The sequence below is a fragment of the Haliotis asinina genome, chromosome 3 (assembly GCF_037392515.1).
Source record: "Haliotis asinina isolate JCU_RB_2024 chromosome 3, JCU_Hal_asi_v2, whole genome shotgun sequence".
Classification (NCBI taxonomy): domain Eukaryota; kingdom Metazoa; phylum Mollusca; class Gastropoda; order Lepetellida; family Haliotidae; genus Haliotis; species Haliotis asinina.
The window spans coordinates 87,304,165-87,323,208 of NC_090282.1; the positions used below are offsets into that span (position 1 = coordinate 87,304,165).

Sequence of the window (19,044 nt, forward strand, 5' to 3'; positions counted from 1 at the left end):
TACCATTTCCCGAAAACGTCAAGGAGTTGAAGTCGTCATTACACAGAAGAGGTAATCCTCTTGATATATTGAGTGGTTGATAGCAAATATGTTGTGTAGTTGATGGTTGATATATTGAGTGGTTGATAGCAAATATGTTGTGAAGTTTATTGGTGATATATTGAGTGGTTGATAGCAAATATGTTGTGAAGTTTATTGGTGATATATTGAGTGGTTGATAGCAAATATGTTGTGAAGTTTATTGGTGATATATTGAGTGGTTGATAGCAAATATGTTGTGAAGTTTATTGGTGATATATTGAGTGGTTGATAGCAAATATGTTGTGAAGTTTATTGGTGATATATTGAGTGGTTGATGGCCAATACGTTGTGTAGTTGATGGTTGATATATTGAGTGGTTGATGGCCAATACGCCATTATCTGTCCATCGCTGAAGTACGTTATCCTTTGGGAAATTATTGCATTGTGTTGTTTACCGAACAATATTACTCTTTCAACATTTCCTTAACTGTTTCAGTTCAAGTATCATGACTGAACTTCACAAGCAATACTGCAAGAGTATCGGTAGATGGCGCTGTGCGGCCATAGCCTTGTTTCTCGTGGCTCTGGCATTAGTCGTGGCTCTTATTGCTGTCTCCATGATGAAGGACAGGAGGTTCGAACGCCAGGCTGCCGATGATTGTGGAGAAAGTTTTGGAAAGCCCGATATTGACACGTCTGAGGCAGAGGAGCCAGGGTTGTATGATGACCTTACTGTGAAGGAGCTGAAAGCCATCCAGGACTACCTATACAGCTTGAAGACGCAGTTAAACCTTAAGAAGCCAGACAAAGCTGCAGTCAACGTCAGCTATATATATGTGTCAGATCTTTACCCACCACTGAAATCAGAAGCACTGGCTTACTTAAGTGGGTCCGGACCTAAACCAGAGAGGAAGGCTCGAATTGTGATCTTCAGGGGTGACGCTGTTCCACCAGTGTCAGAAGAATATATTGTTGGTCCTCTCCCTAACCCCAACAGCTGTGAATTGTTGACGGTGCCAGGTCGTGTGAATCCAGTTCCATATGCTTTCAGACCTGAAGGATACGTGGAGTACAGGGCATTCTACACGAACTTGTTCCCAGAGGTAGACAAAAAGATAGGTTATATTTTGAAGGAGAGTTATGGTGCCACATTTACAGACTGTGGTGTCAGATGCCTGATTTTCTACCCATCACCTGTGGGTTCTGCTATAAGCAAATCTAGAGTGAGGAAGATGTGGTTAACAACAATGCACTTTGTTGAGTATTATGACCTTAATCCTGTTGATTTACTTATGCTTGCAAATATCAACTCTCAAGACCCCGTAAACTTTTATATTGAAAAACTGGTATATGCTGATAAGGAGTATTCCAGTCTTGATGACCTCGCCACTCAGTACAGAGCCGGTTCAATCCCAAAATCCAAGATACCATTTCCCGAAAACGTCAAGGAGTTGAAGTCGTCATTACACAGAAGAGGTAATCCTGTCCCAAAGAAGCCACAGAGGCCTCCCCGAATGTACGAGCCTGACGGTAAGCGATACAGTGTGCACCATCGCCATGTGGAATACATGCAGTGGGCCTTCGACTTCAGAATGTCCACTTTAAGTGGGCCACAGATTTACGACATCCGGTTCAACAACGAGAGGATTGCTTATGAAGTTGGCCTGCAGGAGATAGCTGTCTTTTATGCGTCCAATAACTCCGCTACACGGAGTGCTGATTTCATCGATAGTGGGGGTCTCATTGGCACCCACTCCCAATCTCTGGTTCCTGGTGCTGACTGTCCAGAGACGAGTACTTTCTTCAACTATTCCTATTTGGGTGAATCTTCCGAGGAACCAGTTGTTCTTCAGAGAGCTTTCTGTCTGTTTGAACTGAACCAAGGAATTCCTCTTCGTCGCCATCTATCATACAGCCAGGTTGAGGGTGGATTCTATTCCGGAATGGAGGACAATGTCTCAATTCTGAGAAGTATCATGACAATATTTAACTACGATTATGTGATGGACTTTATATTTCACCAAAGTGGAGCTATGGAGGTTCGAGTTCTATCAACAGGGTATATATTCGCCTCCTTCTATACCCCCAAAGAAGATCCATATGGCTTCCAACTGAAACAAAATACCATTGGCAGTATCCATCACCATCTGTTCCTCTTCAAAGCAGACCTTGACATTCATGGGCTGAACAACAGATACGAAACTCTTGACATATCACCTGACGTTTCCCCCAACTCACAAACGACAGACGACCCCAACTCCAAGTACTACCAGATCAAGTATGAGCGTTCTCTCAAGAGGGTAGAGATGGATGCAGCTTACAAGTTCAACTTTGAGACGCCAAAATACCACGTGTTCCACAACAACGACAACCCAACCAAATTTGGGGCAATCAAGGCTTACAGGTGATTAGGAAGCAACTTTGCCGAAAGTAGGACTGTATTTAGGAGCGACTTTAACACCTACTCACGTGTTCCTTCAGGCACATACAGTCTTATGTCGTACAATGATCATTTTAACAGTCAAAGTAGAACAAACAATTTTCAGTACATCTGTATGTTTCAGGAACCTCATTAATCTCATAGCAAGTCTAAAATGGCGGTAGATCTTGGGGATATGGCGATTGTGATTAAATGATGCCGTAAGTAAAGTTTTAAAGGTTTGACCCACATTCGCTATTATCTTTAGTGTATTTGGTAGGTACTGACTATTTAATTACAACTAACAACGGAGCTTGTATGTATGTATGTATGTATGTATGTATGTATGTATGTATGTATGTTTGTACGTATGCATGTATGTATGTATGTATGTATGTATGTGTGTATATATATATATATATATATATATATATATATATATATATATATATATATATATATATATATATATATATATATATATATATATATATACGTGTTATGTATGTGTATTATTTATAAATATATACATGTGTTGTTTTTGTGTTGCCATAGAATCCACCTGGACGGAATGACAAAAGTGCTTATCCCCGAGGACAAAGGCAACGAGCCAGTCGTGTCATGGGCGAGGAACCAAATGACTGTCACCAAGTTTAAGGACGATGAAAGAGATGCCAGCTCTGTGTACGGTTTGTTCGATTCAATGGAACCCACAGTCAACTTTACGTCGTTTTATGCTGATAACGACACCATTGTTGATCAGGTAAAGATTAAAAGTTTTGCCTCTTGTAATGTCACATCCTCTTCTCGGTGTAATTAGACATGGAAACTGCAACCAGGGCAGGAAGAAAGAGGCATTCTGTCCCTCCTTCACATGACATGTAGATATTGTTCTCATCCCATCTCCGTGTGGCATGTACAGCTTGTCTATGTCCCTCGTTTATGTGGCATGTACATATTGTCCATATTGTCACCACATTAATCGTTTGACTTTGATCAACACCATTTGATCTTTGGCAACTCTTGTGTAACATGTCCTGAAAAGACGCATTATTAACTATTATATAACAGTTGGTTTCCATGCTGTTTCAGGACCTGGTGGCCTGGATCACTATGGGCGTCCATCACATCCCCCACACTGAGGACATGCCCATCACCCCCACCCCCGGGGCACACCTCAGCTTTGCCCTGCTTCCCTACAACTACTTCGAGGAGTGTCCGTCCTCCCAGTCTCGTGACTCCATCAGGGTGGAGTATAAGGACAGCCACCACCCCGAGAAAGGCGCTCGGGTAGTGAGATACGGTAACGCAGAGAAGCCACGCTGCATCCCGAATACACCGGACTATGACGCCATGGTGGAGCGGAACCCATCATGCGCTATAGAAAGTTCGTATGTTCATCACGACCAAGAGGAGCATGTGTCCGCCAATGGAAATGACGACCACCATTAGACCCAGACCATCGGTGGTGTTGACGTTTAGGAAAACATACTATCAAAGATATCTCGCAGCAGCAACGTTTTAGGCACAAACTATTTTTCAAGTACCGTTATTTTGTGAAGTGGTATTATGAGAAGTTTTATTTGTGCCAGCGCTACGATGTGAAGCTTTGCTGGGCTTGTGATCATACTTGTTTTTGAACTCTTACATGTCAACAAACATTATGCACATTGGACAATAAACATATCGGTATTCCTGTAAGGCACGCACTCCTCCAGGTGTAACGCAGGCTATTGGGAAGCAGTGTCTGGATGTCGAATATAACTTTATATCAGAAAATTTACAAAAAAAGGAATGCATGTAATCGGTACTTTATGATTCTTATCTGGAGGGTTCCACTAATGTCATGTTTACACTGAGCACCAAACTGCATTCAGATATGTCTGGAGTTTTATCGTCCCAATAACACACATTGGCACGGGTTTTGAAACAAGGGTGAACTTTGTCTGCGATCTCCTCACGTTGCCACGTGTCTTCACGTGTTATGTGTGTAAATATTGTGCTCATGAATAATCATATGTTTTCTTTGTATACATCTGAACATGTACCCGAAGTATATAGCTATGACTTCATCACCTTTTACATGTCTAAATGCTGGTTGTGATCGAAGGTCATGTAATATGATATAGCTAGATTGTCTCCGTATCCTGTCCCCGGTGTTCCGACTGGGACACAGAGACTCAGGTCTGTGTAGGCCCAGAGTCTGGTGCATGCTTCATATATACTCAGTGGACTCCAACATATCAAGTAATCGTGTATGAGGGCGTCTATAAACTCCATGCTTTCTTATCACGTACTGAGTACCCATTCCATCGTATAATCTGCAGAAACTTCCTGCATGTGGCCTCACAGGCTCAATTACCGTTTCCCGGACACTCGTGTGCTCAAGTTTCCATGTCCGGTATTGGAGGTAACACCATGCACTTCTTCGGGCTGCCGTCTGGTATATGTTCTTTCTTTAGTATGAATGCTGATGAATTACTTAAAATGTATTTTGAAATAAGATTTGTCAGATGAACCAAGTATTCTTTCCTAAATGTCAGTTTGAATCACGAACAATCTCGCAGAACTCCGATCAAATTGATATTTATGAATCTCGACTGTTCTCGACTGCGTTCTCCTCCCAGGAGTCTTACTCGTTGTTCAGGCCTTCAGTGACAGGTTGCTGGAATATTGTTGTCTGTGTCCCAACATAACGACAAAGAGATCGCAGCACAGACTGTCTTCGTGTTCCATTTGGTTTGCTTGTCTACGAGGTCTCTGGATTATATGACGACGTTAATTCACTCGCCCTTTTGTGACCCGAGTGACATGAGTGATCAGAGTGACCTGATCTGAGTGACCTGGATGGCCTGAGTGATCTGGCTGACCTCACCTTAGTGACCTGAGTGATCGTGATGACCTCACCTGAGTGACCTGGGTGATGGGGGTGACCTCACCTGAGTGACCTGAGTGACTTGGGTGACCTCACCTGAGTGATCTGGATGACCTCACCTGAGTCACCTCAACTAGGTGACCAGAGTCATCTGGGCGACCACACCTGAGTGACCTTGGTGACCTCAACTGAGTGCTTTGGGTGACCTGAGTGATCTGGGGGACCTTACCTGTGTCACCTGACTGACCTAGGTGACCTCTCCTGAATGACTTGGGTGACCGCTTGGGATGCACCAGACACGTCAAAGGACACAATACCTTCATGATTCCGGATATGAAGAAATATCTGCCTCTTGCTGCGATCAGGTGTTGCCTGTTTTCAAATGGAAAACAATAATCAATGTAACACGTTATTCACACAATTTGCACGAAAAACGTATTGCCTGACTGCCAAGCCTACTACCCTAACGGTGCTCAGCGATGCCCTAGACATGTACAGCAGTGCCCCAGCCATTCACAGCAGTGCCCTAGCCATTCATAGCAGTACCCTCGTCATGCATGGTAGTACTCTAGCCATGAACATCAGTGAACTAGCCATTCACGGCAGTGCCCTAGCTGTGCACAGCACTGCCCCAGCTATGCACAGCAGTGCAATAGGAATTCACAGTAGTGCCCGAGCTATGCTCAGTACAGAACCAGCCATGCACAGGATTGCCACAGCCATTCACAGCAGTGCCCTAGCCGTGCACAGTAGTGCCCCAGCCATTCACAGTAGTAAACTAGCCTATCGCAGCTGTACCCTAGCCATGCACAGTAGTGCCCTAGCCGTGCACAATAGTTCAATATCCATTCACAGCAGTGCCCTAGCTGTGCACAGTAGTGCACCAGCCATGCACATCAGTGCCCTACCCATGCAAGGTAGTGCCCCAGGTATGCACAGTAGTGCCCTAGCCATTCACAGCATTGCCCTAGCCATGCACAAAAGTGCTCTAACCATTCACAGTAGTGCCCTAGTCATGCACAGTAGCAGTAACCTGGCCATTCACATTAGTGCCCTAGAAGTGCACAGTAGTACCCCTACCATTCACAACAGTGCCATAGCCATGCACAGTAGTGGTCTAGTCATGCACAGGAGTACCCTAGTCATGCACATCAGTGCCCTGACCATTTACGTTAGTGCCTTAGCCATGCACAGTAGTGCCCCAGCCATGCACATCAGTGCCCTAACCATGCACAGTAGTCCCTAAGCCATTCACAGCAGTGCCCTACCATTCGCAGCAGTGCCCTAGCCAAGCACAATAGTGAGCTAGCCACTCACAGCAGTGCCCTGGCTATGCACAGTAGTTCACTAGCTATGCTTAGTAGTGCCAAAATCATGCACAGCAGTGCCCTAGCCATGCACAGTAGTGCCCCAGCCATGCACAGTAGTGCCCTAGCTATTCTCAGTACTGCCCCAGCTTTGTACAGTAGTGCCCTAGCCATTCACAGCAATGAACTAGCCATGCACAGTAGTGCCCTAGCTATGCTCAGTACTGCCCCAGCCATGCACAGTAGTGCCCTAACCCCGCGCAGTAGTCGCCTAGTCATGCACAGCAGTAGCCTCGGCATGCACAAAAGTGCCCTAGCCATTCACAGCAGTACCCTAGTCATGCACATCAGTGCACTTGCCATTCACATTAGTGCCCCAGCCATGCACATTAGTGCCCTAGCCATGCACAGCAGTCCCTAAGCCATTCACAGAAGTGCCCTACCATTCGCAGCAGTACCCTAGCCATGCACAGTAGTGCCCTAGCCATTCACATTAGTGACCTAGCCATTCATGGCAGTGCCCTAACCATGCACAGTAGTGCCCCAGTCATGCACAGTAGTGCCCTAGCCATTCGCAGCAGTACCATAGCCATGCTCATCAGTGCCCTAGCCATGCACAGTACACAAGAAAAAAATGGTGATTTAAAAAAATTAGAAAATGTAAATGTCATAGTTACAAACATTAACAACGATTGTAAAGGTGATGTTTACAAGGTTTGTAAATTTTTGTAGATTTAGGAAGGATTTTACCACTACTTCTTTCAATTTTGCCATTTCTCAAGAATCCCAAGACTCTGTAAACTTACTATTTCATCATTTCTTTTATTCTGTTAGAGTTCTTACTGTTGATATGCATAATGGATCTTGCATGTGACATATTTATTCATGAAAACTGAAGGAATAAGCTACATTTTGTATAGTCCATTTGTGCCTTATATCAATGCAACTGCCTCTGGTGCGTGAAAACATGAAAGTTTATGTGTACGGCCAGCATTGATCTATATACCAAATACTTGTGCCTGTTAAAACAGATGTCTTGCCTTAGTTCGAGATCATCATCCCAAGCTCATTCCAGTGATTTTACCACTCTACTCCGTGGGAACTATATGCATTCTCTAAATAACACCTGTCACTAGACCATTTATGTTGGTGCTCATTAACGGTGTTACGCAATTGGCGTATTCATGAAATCTCATAAACATGACAATAAATAATAGGTTGTGTTGTCAGTACATGTGGATTGGAGCAAATACTCAAATTAATTAATAAATCATTATTTGATTTAGTATCAAATCTAAAAGAAGCAGTAACGAAGATTCAGGCAGATCTTAAGATGGACAGATTATTAAGATCAGATAATTCGCTATTTCCGTATAAGATTGTCTTCAAGCTTTACCCATGTTTGTAATTTAAATTTATATACATATGTGGCAACACATGCTGCATTTAAATTTTGTATTGCATGTTGTATGGTACCGGTGTCGATATAAACTGTAAATCTGTTCACAATCCCATTTCATTTTTTATCAATAAAAAACAAACACAATAAATAAGCACAAAAAATGAGATGTGTAAATCATTCCCGCTGCTGGTGATGGCTGTGTGGGATTAGTTAAACGAACAAACCCAGTTGACCATGCCTTATAAACCTGTTAGTCTTAAAATAAACAAGTTCAGTCCACTGGCAAAAAAAGATACCACTAGTGTGAGTGTTTGGCGGATTTGGGTTAGTGTTTTGATAACGCTTAGTCTTGATGAACAATAGTCTATTTAAACAACATGGTCAATTGGTAAAATTCGTATTAAAGTGACATACCTTTATTTACGTGTTTCACAAACCGATGTGTACACGTGCACTGTCCATTGTATTTCTTGTACCAAAGCATACAATAGGAATACTACTGGCTCGTGACATGCGTTAACAAGAATTAATGATGTAGACTCATCGGAAATGTATGCTGGTGAATATAAGCATTTTGAGAAAGGGGTTTTAATTAGTAACATCCAGACTGTTAACAGGTAATTCAAGGCAGATGAAATCAGCAGAAAAAAATGTCTGTGTGTCTGTCTGAAATCAGCAGAAAGTTGGAGAAGTTACACAGAGGAAGAGTAACTCAAAGTAATTTGATGACCATTTGAGATCTAAGTAAATATATGAATACCCGATGGGAAAATGCAGTTGATCATTGCACACCAACATACGGGCATTTTTGCTATCGTGAATTTGAGACTTTACATCTACAAAGCCGTTCAGAATGTCTGTCAGCGATATTTCTTCAGACGGCACATTCAGCTCAGGTGAGTATATTGCAGATGACGCAAGTATATTATTTGTAAAATCAGTTAGGCAATCCTGATGACACCATGTGTTCCTTCAGCAGCATGGTTGTTGAGAAATCTTACACTCAAGACTACCAAACCATTTAGCAGGGAGCTCAATACACAGAGTCGTAGAGTATTCCTGCATTCAGAAAGTGTTTAGTATACTGAATCACGATATGAGAACAACAGCCCGACTAATTGGCTGATCAAAGGTTTATTACATGTCATAAATATCCTTCCTGGGACTTAATCAGGCTGTGGGGGTGGAATATATTCCCCAGGTAGCTGAATGATTACCTTTCGCATTTAATTTCAATTATAATGTATAATTAGTATAAGACTGATTTTGGATGTATTCTTACAGACGTAAACCGTTGTGTTTTATGTTTTAAGAGATGGGTTTCATCAAAAACAACAATGACGGAGCAACACCGACTAATCCCAGTATTCATGCATATACGTATTTTGGGTTCCCATATCACACGTCATTATATGGATGGAATAGTGACTTTAATACATATAAACCCATTTACTCACGCAGGCTCTACGGAATGCTGAGTCTGTAAGAGGAATGACCCTAAATCCACAACACACGTAAGAATACACTTTAATATGATTAAATACCGTAACCGCAAGAGTTTCAATGCATTAAACCATTCAACAAGTAAAACTTACAGTGTTTCTACAATAATCTCGACATGAATTTATCTTCATTGTGCCGACAATAAATTTAGAATTGTATTTTTTCAGGTTGGAAACAGGACTGAATAAGGACGCTAAAGCAGCTCTCCCTGTTATTCCTCACGCTGAGTTTCAAGGTATTGCAGTTCTGCTTAATGCTCTGTCCTATATGCATCAGTGCACAACAAAAAATGAGCACAACCCACTGTCATATATATAAGAATGCTCATTTCTTGAGCTCCAAACGTGACTTTTGTTGCACAGTAAAATTATGCAAGAAAATGTGATGTTCAAGGGCGATTTTGTTCAACCGTTTGAATCGGGTGCATGTGTTTAGTCGTGATGACTTCTTGTTATAATTCTGTAATCACTGTATAATATATGTCAGTTTTATTGAAACATAAAGTTTCTGTTAGGGTATTGTATTTTGTTTGTTGCAGTGGCTATGACAAGATGTTTGCTGACAAAAAGGGAAACCGTCTTAAGGAAGAAAAACAACCAAAACAAACACAATGACGTCATGAGAAAATATTCCAGAAAAAAACTACAGTAAGTAAACATGAAAAAAACAAACAATTTAACTAGCTTTTGGGAATAAAAAATTAGATGAAACTGTTTTAAGAGGATACACTACGTAACTTGGCTTACCATCAATTAACAAGGAAGAAGGCATGTTAATTGATGAATCTTAACTGAGATGATCAATGAACAAGGGATTAGGCCTTGTTCTGTGGTGAGGCTTTGTTCAAGGCTGGGAGACACAGTAAGAATCACCCCACAGTATTAAGCCGTGTGATCTTTCAAAGGAGAAAAAAGGTTGTACCATACAACACCTGTGTTCTAATGCACTAAATACACAAGTATCAATAATACTTGCTATGAGATTATGAGAATAACCATTGATTCTATTTTCACATTGGTTTACCATTCACGTAATGCAAGTATAATCATATTGACTGTTTTCTTCAGAAATCGAGTCGAAAGGATGCGACAGGCAGACCTCCCCAGCCATAAGAAAGCAAAATATGAACAAGTATTAAAGAATGCACAACTACAATGCTACCACGTTGTTTTTGATTGAATAGTTGATAATAATGTGTGACATATTTTCCGTAAATTTGTAAATGGAATGTTTTTGTATGAAATTTAATCTTCCTCTTTCTTGTTGTAATCTGATAATTCCTTCCCGAAGGCAATAAACATCTAGTGTAAACTTGACACTGTCCATTTGTTTTGGGGTAATTTAATTCGCATGAAAGACGGGAGTATTATAAAAGTGAAACAAATTCCGCATTATAGAATACCATTTCCATCAACAGTGCAGTACTGACCATGGAGCACTATCAAGCGAACATTAACGTTATTTCAATGTTATGATATGATAAATTCCTTGTTCACACGTCATAAACCAAATTCAGCACATTACAACTTTCACCACCTAAACAACCCACTCCTCGGCACATTATCGCGATAATGACACCGCAAGATGTCAAACCAGCCTACCACTCAGCAGAAACAATTTAAAAATGTTTTTTTATCCAATAAAGATGCAGCAGTGTACTAACTATAGCGAGGGAAATGGAAGCAGTGTGACTCGCCACATCTCAAATATGGTTCTATGTGAATAAAATGCACAAAGTCGAATGAAGGCAATTCTGTGTTTTGTACAGGCACAAGGTGGATAAGAACTTACTAGTATTTGGCGTTACCACTATTGATCACGAAAAAAAAACCCAAAAACATATGAAATATCAACATGTCAAATATTCCTCCAAGTACTAGTAATATATATTCCATTATATCAGTTCTGCTGTTTGTAAGAAAACAAATAAATAAAATTACAAGCGTGCAATCGCGATTCAGAAGTGCAATATGTTGTACTTGGACTTACATCCCTCGTAACGAAGCCCATGGAAGACCAAACCCAGTCATAGCTGGTGGATGTGCACTCAAGTGTAACGACGGCTACTGATTGTCTGCTTCATTTGCTGATACGCCGAGGGCTCATAAGATTTGGCCCATAGTGTGTTCAGAAAGATGATGTGTTTGATGGGCAATTTAGAAGTATGGCGAGTCACAAGAAAGTAAGATTCTTTATGGATAACAAGTTTTTGTATTGTATTTCATGCGTCGTTTCAGTATGGATTGACATACCGTTGTCAAACAAAATCATATACACTATGTTGTTATCCATAAAGAATGTGTGTAGACGAGTTGGGTTTTGTAAATCTATCTCTGAATTTGCGTTCGATCCAATCAAAAATCACCTCAGTAGAGATGGTGAACCACAATAAACTGTCATTCGTACAAGTACAACGCACGACTTGAAACTGACAAGCCTTGGCACCAGTTTCCATGAGATCCAGCCATCCGAGAAAAACGGATGTAGGTTCTTTGCAACCTACATACATAAAAACATGTCATATGTACAAGTATCACACCTGTTTAATTAGATAATGTGCCCTAGCCATGAACAGTAGTGACCTAGCCATTCACAGTAGTGCTCAAGATATTCACAGCAGTGCCCTAGCCATGCACAGTAGTTCCCCAGCCATGCACATCAGTGCCATAGACATGTACAGTGGTGCCCAAGACATTCACAGTAGTGCCCTAGCTATGCTCAGTACTGCCCCAGCCACTCACAGCAGTGTCCTAGCCATTCACAGCAGCTCCCTAGCCATGCACAGTAGTGCCCCAGTCATGCACAGTAGTGCCCTAGCCATACACAGTAGTGCCCTAGCCATTCACAGCAGTACCCTAGTCATGCACATCAGTGCCCTAGCCATTCACATTAGTGCCCTAGCCATTCACAGTAGTGCCCAAGCCATTCACGGCACTGCCCTAGCCCTGCACAGTATTGCAATAGCCATGCACAGTAGTTACACTAGCCATTCATAGTAGTGTCCTAGCCATGCACATCACTGCCCTAGCCATGCACAGTAGTGCCCTAACCATGCTCAGTACTGCCCAATCCATGCACAGCAGTGCCCTAGCCATGCACAGTAGTGCCCTAACCATGCTCAGTACTGCCCAAACCATGCACAGCAGTGCCCTAGCCATTCACAGCAGTGCCCTAACCATGCTCAGTACTGCCCAAACCATGCACAGCAGTGCCCTAGCCATGCACAGTAGTGCCCTAACCATGCTCAGTACTGCCCAAACCATGCACAGCAGTGCCCTAGCCATGCACAGTAGTGCCCTAGCCATTCACAGGAGTACCACAGCCATGCACATCAGTGCCCTAGCCATGCACAGTAGTGCCCTAGCCATTCACAGTAGTGACGTAGCCATTCACAGTAGAGCCCAAGTCATTCACAGCAGTGCTCTAGCCATGTACAGTAGTGCCATAGCTATGCTCAGTACTGCCCAAACCATGAACAGTAGTGACCTAGCCATTCACAGTAGTGCTCAAGATATTCACATCAGTGCCCTAGCCATGCGCAGTAGTGCCCAAGACATTCATAGCAGTGCCCTAGCCATTCACAGTAGTGCCCTAACTATGCAACGGCGTGCCCTAGCCATTCATAGTAGTGCCCCACCCATGCATAGTAGTGCCCTAGACATTCACAGAAGGGCAATAGTCATGCACATCAGTAGCCTAGAAGTAGGCTAGAAGTCAGTAGTGCCCAAGCCATTCACTGTAGTGCCCAAGCCATTCACAACAGTGCCGTAGCTATGCACAGTAGTACCCCAGCCATTCACATCAGTGCCACAGTAGTGCAATAGCTATTCGCAACAGTACCCTAGACATGCTCATCAATTAACTAGCCATGCATAGTAGTGCCCCAGCCATTCACAGCATTGCCCTAGCCATGCACAGCAGCAGCCTAGCCATACACAGTAGTGCCCTAGCCATTCACTGCAGTACCCTAGTCATGCACATCAGTGCCCTAGCCATGGACATCAGTGCCCTAGCCATGCGCAGTAGTGCAACAGACATTCACAGTAGTGCCTTAGCCATTCGCAGCAATACCCTAGTCATGCTCATCAGTGCCCAACACATGCACAGTAGTGCCCTAGCTATGCTCAATACTTCCCAACCCATGCACACCAGTGTCCCAGCCATGCACAGTAGTTCCCTAGCTATGCTCAGTACTGCCCCAGCCATGCACAGCAGTGCCCCAGCCATGCACATCAGAGCCCTAGTCATGCACAGTAGTGCCATAGCCATTCACAGCAGTACCCTAGCCATTCACATCAGTGCCCCAGCCATTCACATCAGTGACCCAGCCATGTACAGCAGTGCATTAACCATGCACACTTGTGCCATAGCCATTGACAGCAGTGCCCTAGCTAAGCACATCAGTGCCCTAGCCATGCACAGTAGTGCACCAGCCATTGACAGCAGTGCCTTAGCCATGCACGCAGTACCCTAGCTATGCTCAGCAGTAACCAAGCCATGCACACCAGTACCCAAACCATGATAAACAGTACCCTAGCCAGGCTCTACATTACCCTAGGCATGCACAGCAGTGTTCAAGCCATGCAGAGCAGTACCCTAGCCATCATCAGAAGTACCCACAACATGCTTAGTAGTACCTTGCCCATGCACAACAGTACCCTAACCATGAACAGAGGTACCCTACCATACATAAGAGTCTCCTAGCCGTGCACAATAGTTTCCTAACCATGCACAGCAGTGTTCAAGCCACGCACAGCAGTGCTCAATCCATGAAGGGTGGTACTCTAGCCTTGCACAGCAGTGCTCAATCCATGAAGGGTAGTCCCATAGCCATGCACAGCAGTGTCCTAGCCATGCACAGCAGTGCCCAATCCATGAAGAGTAGTACTCTAGCCTTGCACAGCAGTGCTCAATCCATGAAGGGTAGTCCCATAGCCATGCACAGCAGTGTCCTAGCCATGCACAGCAGTGCCCAATCCATGAAGGGTAGTACTCTAGCCTTGCACAGCAGTGCTCAATCCATGAAGGGTAGTCCCATAGCCATGCACAGCAGTGTCCTAGCCTTGCACAGCAGTGCCCAATCCATGAAGGGTAGTCCCATAGCCATGCACAGCAGTGTCCTAGCCATGAAGGGTAGTCCCATAGCCATGCACAGCAATGTCCTAGCCATGCACAGCAGTGCTCAATCCATGAAGGGTAGTACTCTAGCCTTGCACAGCAGTGCTCAATCCATGAAGGGTAGTACCCTAGTCATGCACAGCAGTGTCCTAGCCATGAAGGGTAGTCCCATAGCCATGCACGGCAGTGTCCTAGCCATGCACAGCAGTGCTCAATCCATGAAGGGTAGTACTCTAGCCTTGCACAGCAGTGCTCAATCCATGAAGGGTAGTACCCTAGTCATGCACAGCAGTGTCCTAGCCATGAAGGGTAGTCCCATAGCCATGCACAGCAGTGTCCTAGCCATGCACAGCAGTGCTCAATCCATGAAGGGTAGTACTCTAGCCTTGCACAGCAGTGCTCAATCCATGAAGGGTAGTCCCATAGCCATGCACAGCAGTGCCCAATCCATGAAGGGTAGTACTCTAGCCTTGCACAGCAGTGCTCAATCCATGAAGGGTAGTCCCATAGCCATGCACAGCAGTGTCCTAGCCATGCACAGCAGTGCCCAATCCATGAAGGGTAGTACTCTAGCCATGCACAGCAGTGCTCAATCCATGAAGGGTAGTCCCATAGCCATGCACAGCAGTGCCCTAGCCTTGCACAGCAGTGCTCAATCCATGAAGGGTAGTACTCTAGCCATGCACAGCAGTGCCCTAGCCTTGCACAGCAGCAGTGCTCAATCCATGCACAGTAGTATCCAAGTCATGCACATTAGTACCCAAGCCAAGGTCAGCAATACCCCAGCCAAGGTCAGCAGTACCGTAGCCAAAGTCAGCAGTACCCTAGCCATTCTCAACGCTATCCAAGACAAGCACAACAGTATGTAAGTTATGCTCGTCAGTAGCCAAGCCATGATCATCTCTACCCTTGCCATGCGACAGCGGCGTGTAACAAACGTTATCTTACCTCACATTATAATGTCTCTGTCTGACTGGCTGAGTGCTCTTCTGTTATTTTCAATGTACGTAGCTGCTTAGACGCGAGTAACATTTTGTATGTCCGCCACTGGGAATGCCGAACTCATTTGGTACTTCGTGGTAGCAGTTATCTGGAATAACATTGGATCACGTATTGTGTACGGAAAGTACCGATGTTTTGAGAGTGCAAATCGATGGAAGGGAGATAACTCTAAATCTGTTTTTCTTGTCTCGCGAGGGTTAAAAATGATTTGTAACCGTGCTCCAAACAATTCAACATTAAGATAAGTACATGTTCACATGTCCCTGGAAGCACATGGCTTGATGTACCCTCGATGTCGGTTTATGCTTCGCTCGCGATCAGTGAACAACTTATACTATACATGATAAACTATGCGACCCAATGTACTGTTACGCTACATTTTCATTTTGTGGAATCAAAACGCTAAATCTGTGCCAAGATACTGCAGCCTGTAAGGAAAGAAAAGCCCCAAAGAGTTATACTGCAATACCGTGTGGAAGGTCATTTTAAAGAACTGGCATATTGATATTTGGTGTGCAACACTTTGACAGGCACAAGTAAGCTCAAAGGGATGTATGTCTCGTGTACATGTGAAGAAAGTGTTTATGTTACTTCATGTTGCATAATTCAAGGACATTCGTGATTAGATGATATCCCGACCTGCAGGGAAGGTAGTCTAGTCGGACATCTAATTAGATGAAAAGGTTTTATGCTCATATAGCCACAAAGACAACGCATCGTGTCTTGAAGTATACAAGAAACACGGTTATCTCCCTTCTGTTAGCTTCACATGTTCGAGCGGCCCTTCCACTCACTCTGCCAGGAAAGTGGAAAGTCAGTGATTCGATCCCGTGTTGTACTGTAGCCGTTGGAGTTTGATATTGCTGTTATTGTTTGCTTTTGTACCTGAAACAGCACTGATACTGAGGATTTTCTCAGGACGTCAAATTTAAAGCATCCTACGCCCCATAGCTGTATCTTAAATTCTATTTTTGTCCATATAGATTAGTATCATATCTACCTACATATCGCTTTACAGAGTTTCAGATGGTTGTATTGGAAACAAACAGTTGTTTCAAAGGCATTTAGAAGTTGGTGGAATCAAACTAAAATGCTTTATGGTTCAAATTCTTTATTATATAAGGTTTCGAGACAGTTCCTAGTCTCTTCTTCAGGTGAAGTGAGGGTAAACCTAAAGGGATGTAGTACATATACACATAACAGCAGACAGATAACAAATGGTAACAAGATATACAGGTTTCTATTAACTGATGTTGTTTAAAGAGAACCCGACTCGGCCCGCTCTCTTAAGAACAGCTTAAACCCCACACGTATACTGATTAATGTTTATATCCATAGAATAGTATGATATCTACCTAACTAGTTCTTTATAGAGTCTCAAAACGGAGTATTTGAAGCAAACACCTTGCTTAAAGTGACGCCCAGTATTTGGTCTGCACTGCGCGGGCTAATGAACTTGATGGACCTGTTAATTACGACTGCATCCAGCTTAAAATTCTTCAAAGGCATTTAGAAGTTGGTGAGGTAATACAAGACACTATTATGGACGACAACTTCTTTAATTCTTTTAACACGACGTTTCAAGGCTAATTCTTGCCCCTTCGTCAGGTGGATATTAGCATTGAAACGTCGTGTTAAGAGAATTAAAGAAGTTGTCATCCATAATAGTGTCTTGTATTGCATCCAGCTTGCTTAATTACCTTTGTCTAATTGCAATCAGCCAGGTGATGTGATTCAATCAGCATACTGTTGCCCTTAATTATCTGTCCTGGGGCCTTCGGGGTTATTGATTACTCCACCGTTTCTTTATAACGTTTTTCACAATGGCTGACTAAATTACAAATACTAAAATGAAACATTTGTTTCATCATATATATAAACATAAACACATATAATAAACTGAAAAAATAGTAGAAGATATCACACCCAATTATATGACATGAAACGCTTGAAAGGCTTGGGTTTTTTTCAGTGGTTAGGAATATAAAAGGTTTCTTCATTTTTTATTGCACACACATCAGTGAATACTATCACAGATACAGATAGACGAGTAAGGCTATTCATGGCATGATTTAAACATATCAGAAACTTAATACCTATCAGAAGATAGGTAACACGAGACATCATACGGAATTTGCGTATGACATATTATGGTTACATTATTTGAATATACGAAACTATGAAAACACATCCAGTACGTCTCTAGGTTGTCCAGCTCCGGACCAGGAGAAATTTGTTTTCACTGCATGAGCTTTGCAACACAAAGGCTACTCGGAGATGCTGTTTCCGGATGTTGTAAACTTCCAGTCTTTCAGATAAACTTGCTTTCCTGACCACACATACAATAAAAGCATTAAAAAGGGCCGTGGGAGAAGTATATATGTTTTCATAAACCCTCAGTGTCTCACGTAACTCTGTCCAAATGTATCCCTATAAAACTGGCCGAGCTGGGCAGTATCAGCCTGTTTTCAAGTCATATGATCTGAAAATGTCTGCATTACTTGTTGGCGACTCGTTGTTGAAGCATGTTGGACGTTATACGGAGAAAGAAGGGATCGTGACAAGGTCTCTGTCCGGAGCCAAGGTGGCTGGCATTCCCGATCTCTTGTGGGACATTAACTTTAAGGTAGGAGACAGTTGAAGAAAGTAGGATTTTGCACAGAATGAGGATAATTATTTCACTTGCGTAGTCGTAATGTATCATTGGATATTGCAAGCTACAAAGCGCATATTATATTTTGATCGCCCATATGGTTTCATTTCAGAATTTTTAATTCTAAATTGTTTCCAGTTCATCATCGTCCACGCAGGGATTAATGACCTGACGTACATGGCTAGGACGCCTGGGCAGGTCTGGGTCAACTTTTCGAAACTGGTTGACATTATAAGGAAACGGAACCAAAGGTATTTCATCTAGTTTTATGCACCTGTTTAAAAAATGACATTTGAATACCTGTTACGTTTTATGAGCTGTTTAAGAACTGTTTAATCTGACATTTACTTATACAAGCGGTCGCAAAGTAAGGTCTAAACGCCAAGGCATTGTCCGACTACAGATAAGTTATTGAGATTCGATATTTCAGAATTCAGCGGGTGGGGAAAAGATCGGATGGTTGCACATTATGTTTTGTATACTATATTTCACAGAACTGTGTTACTCTTTTCCGGTGTCATGAGTTAGGTTTAAGTTGCTTTTCAGAGCTTGGGCCAAGTCGGACCGAAAGTTTGTGATACTGTGCCTTTATTGAGAATGTCTAGAAAATAGGGTTGACTATAAGCAACGTACTTGCTTCAAATACTACGTTTTGAGACTCAACAAAGAGGTATTGAGGTAGACAGAACAGTCATCTGTAATTGTAAACACAAAACAGTACATGGTACACACGGACACAAGGGT

At 42.9% G+C, this 19,044-nt stretch overlaps 5 protein-coding genes across 5 annotated transcripts; all 5 read left to right on the forward strand.

Moving 5' to 3' along the window:
* Positions 1-523: 523 nt before the first annotated feature.
* LOC137277182 (putative amine oxidase [copper-containing]) lies at positions 524-4,231 on the forward strand. Its single transcript, XM_067808858.1, has 3 exons — positions 524-2,425; positions 2,996-3,203; positions 3,533-4,231. The coding sequence occupies exons 1-3, from the start codon at positions 528-530 to the stop codon at positions 3,890-3,892; spliced, it is 2,466 nt and encodes an 821-aa protein (XP_067664959.1). The 5' UTR covers positions 524-527; the 3' UTR covers positions 3,893-4,231.
* A 1,574-nt stretch (positions 4,232-5,805) lies between these two features.
* Positions 5,806-6,561, forward strand: LOC137279114 (splicing factor 3A subunit 2-like). The gene has a single exon (XM_067811590.1). It carries the CDS (start codon positions 5,806-5,808, stop codon positions 6,559-6,561), a length of 756 nt encoding a protein of 251 aa, XP_067667691.1.
* A 5,533-nt stretch (positions 6,562-12,094) lies between these two features.
* On the forward strand, positions 12,095-12,523 carry LOC137279115 (splicing factor 3A subunit 2-like). The gene has a single exon (XM_067811591.1). The coding sequence runs from the start codon at positions 12,095-12,097 to the stop codon at positions 12,521-12,523; it is 429 nt and encodes a 142-aa protein (XP_067667692.1).
* An 872-nt stretch (positions 12,524-13,395) lies between these two features.
* On the forward strand, positions 13,396-14,001 carry LOC137279116 (splicing factor 3A subunit 2-like). The gene has a single exon (XM_067811592.1). The coding sequence runs from the start codon at positions 13,396-13,398 to the stop codon at positions 13,999-14,001; it is 606 nt and encodes a 201-aa protein (XP_067667693.1).
* A 253-nt stretch (positions 14,002-14,254) lies between these two features.
* On the forward strand, positions 14,255-15,514 carry LOC137279118 (uncharacterized). Its single transcript, XM_067811593.1, has one exon. It carries the CDS (start codon positions 14,255-14,257, stop codon positions 15,512-15,514), a length of 1,260 nt encoding a protein of 419 aa, XP_067667694.1.
* The last annotated feature ends 3,530 nt before the right edge of the window (positions 15,515-19,044 follow it).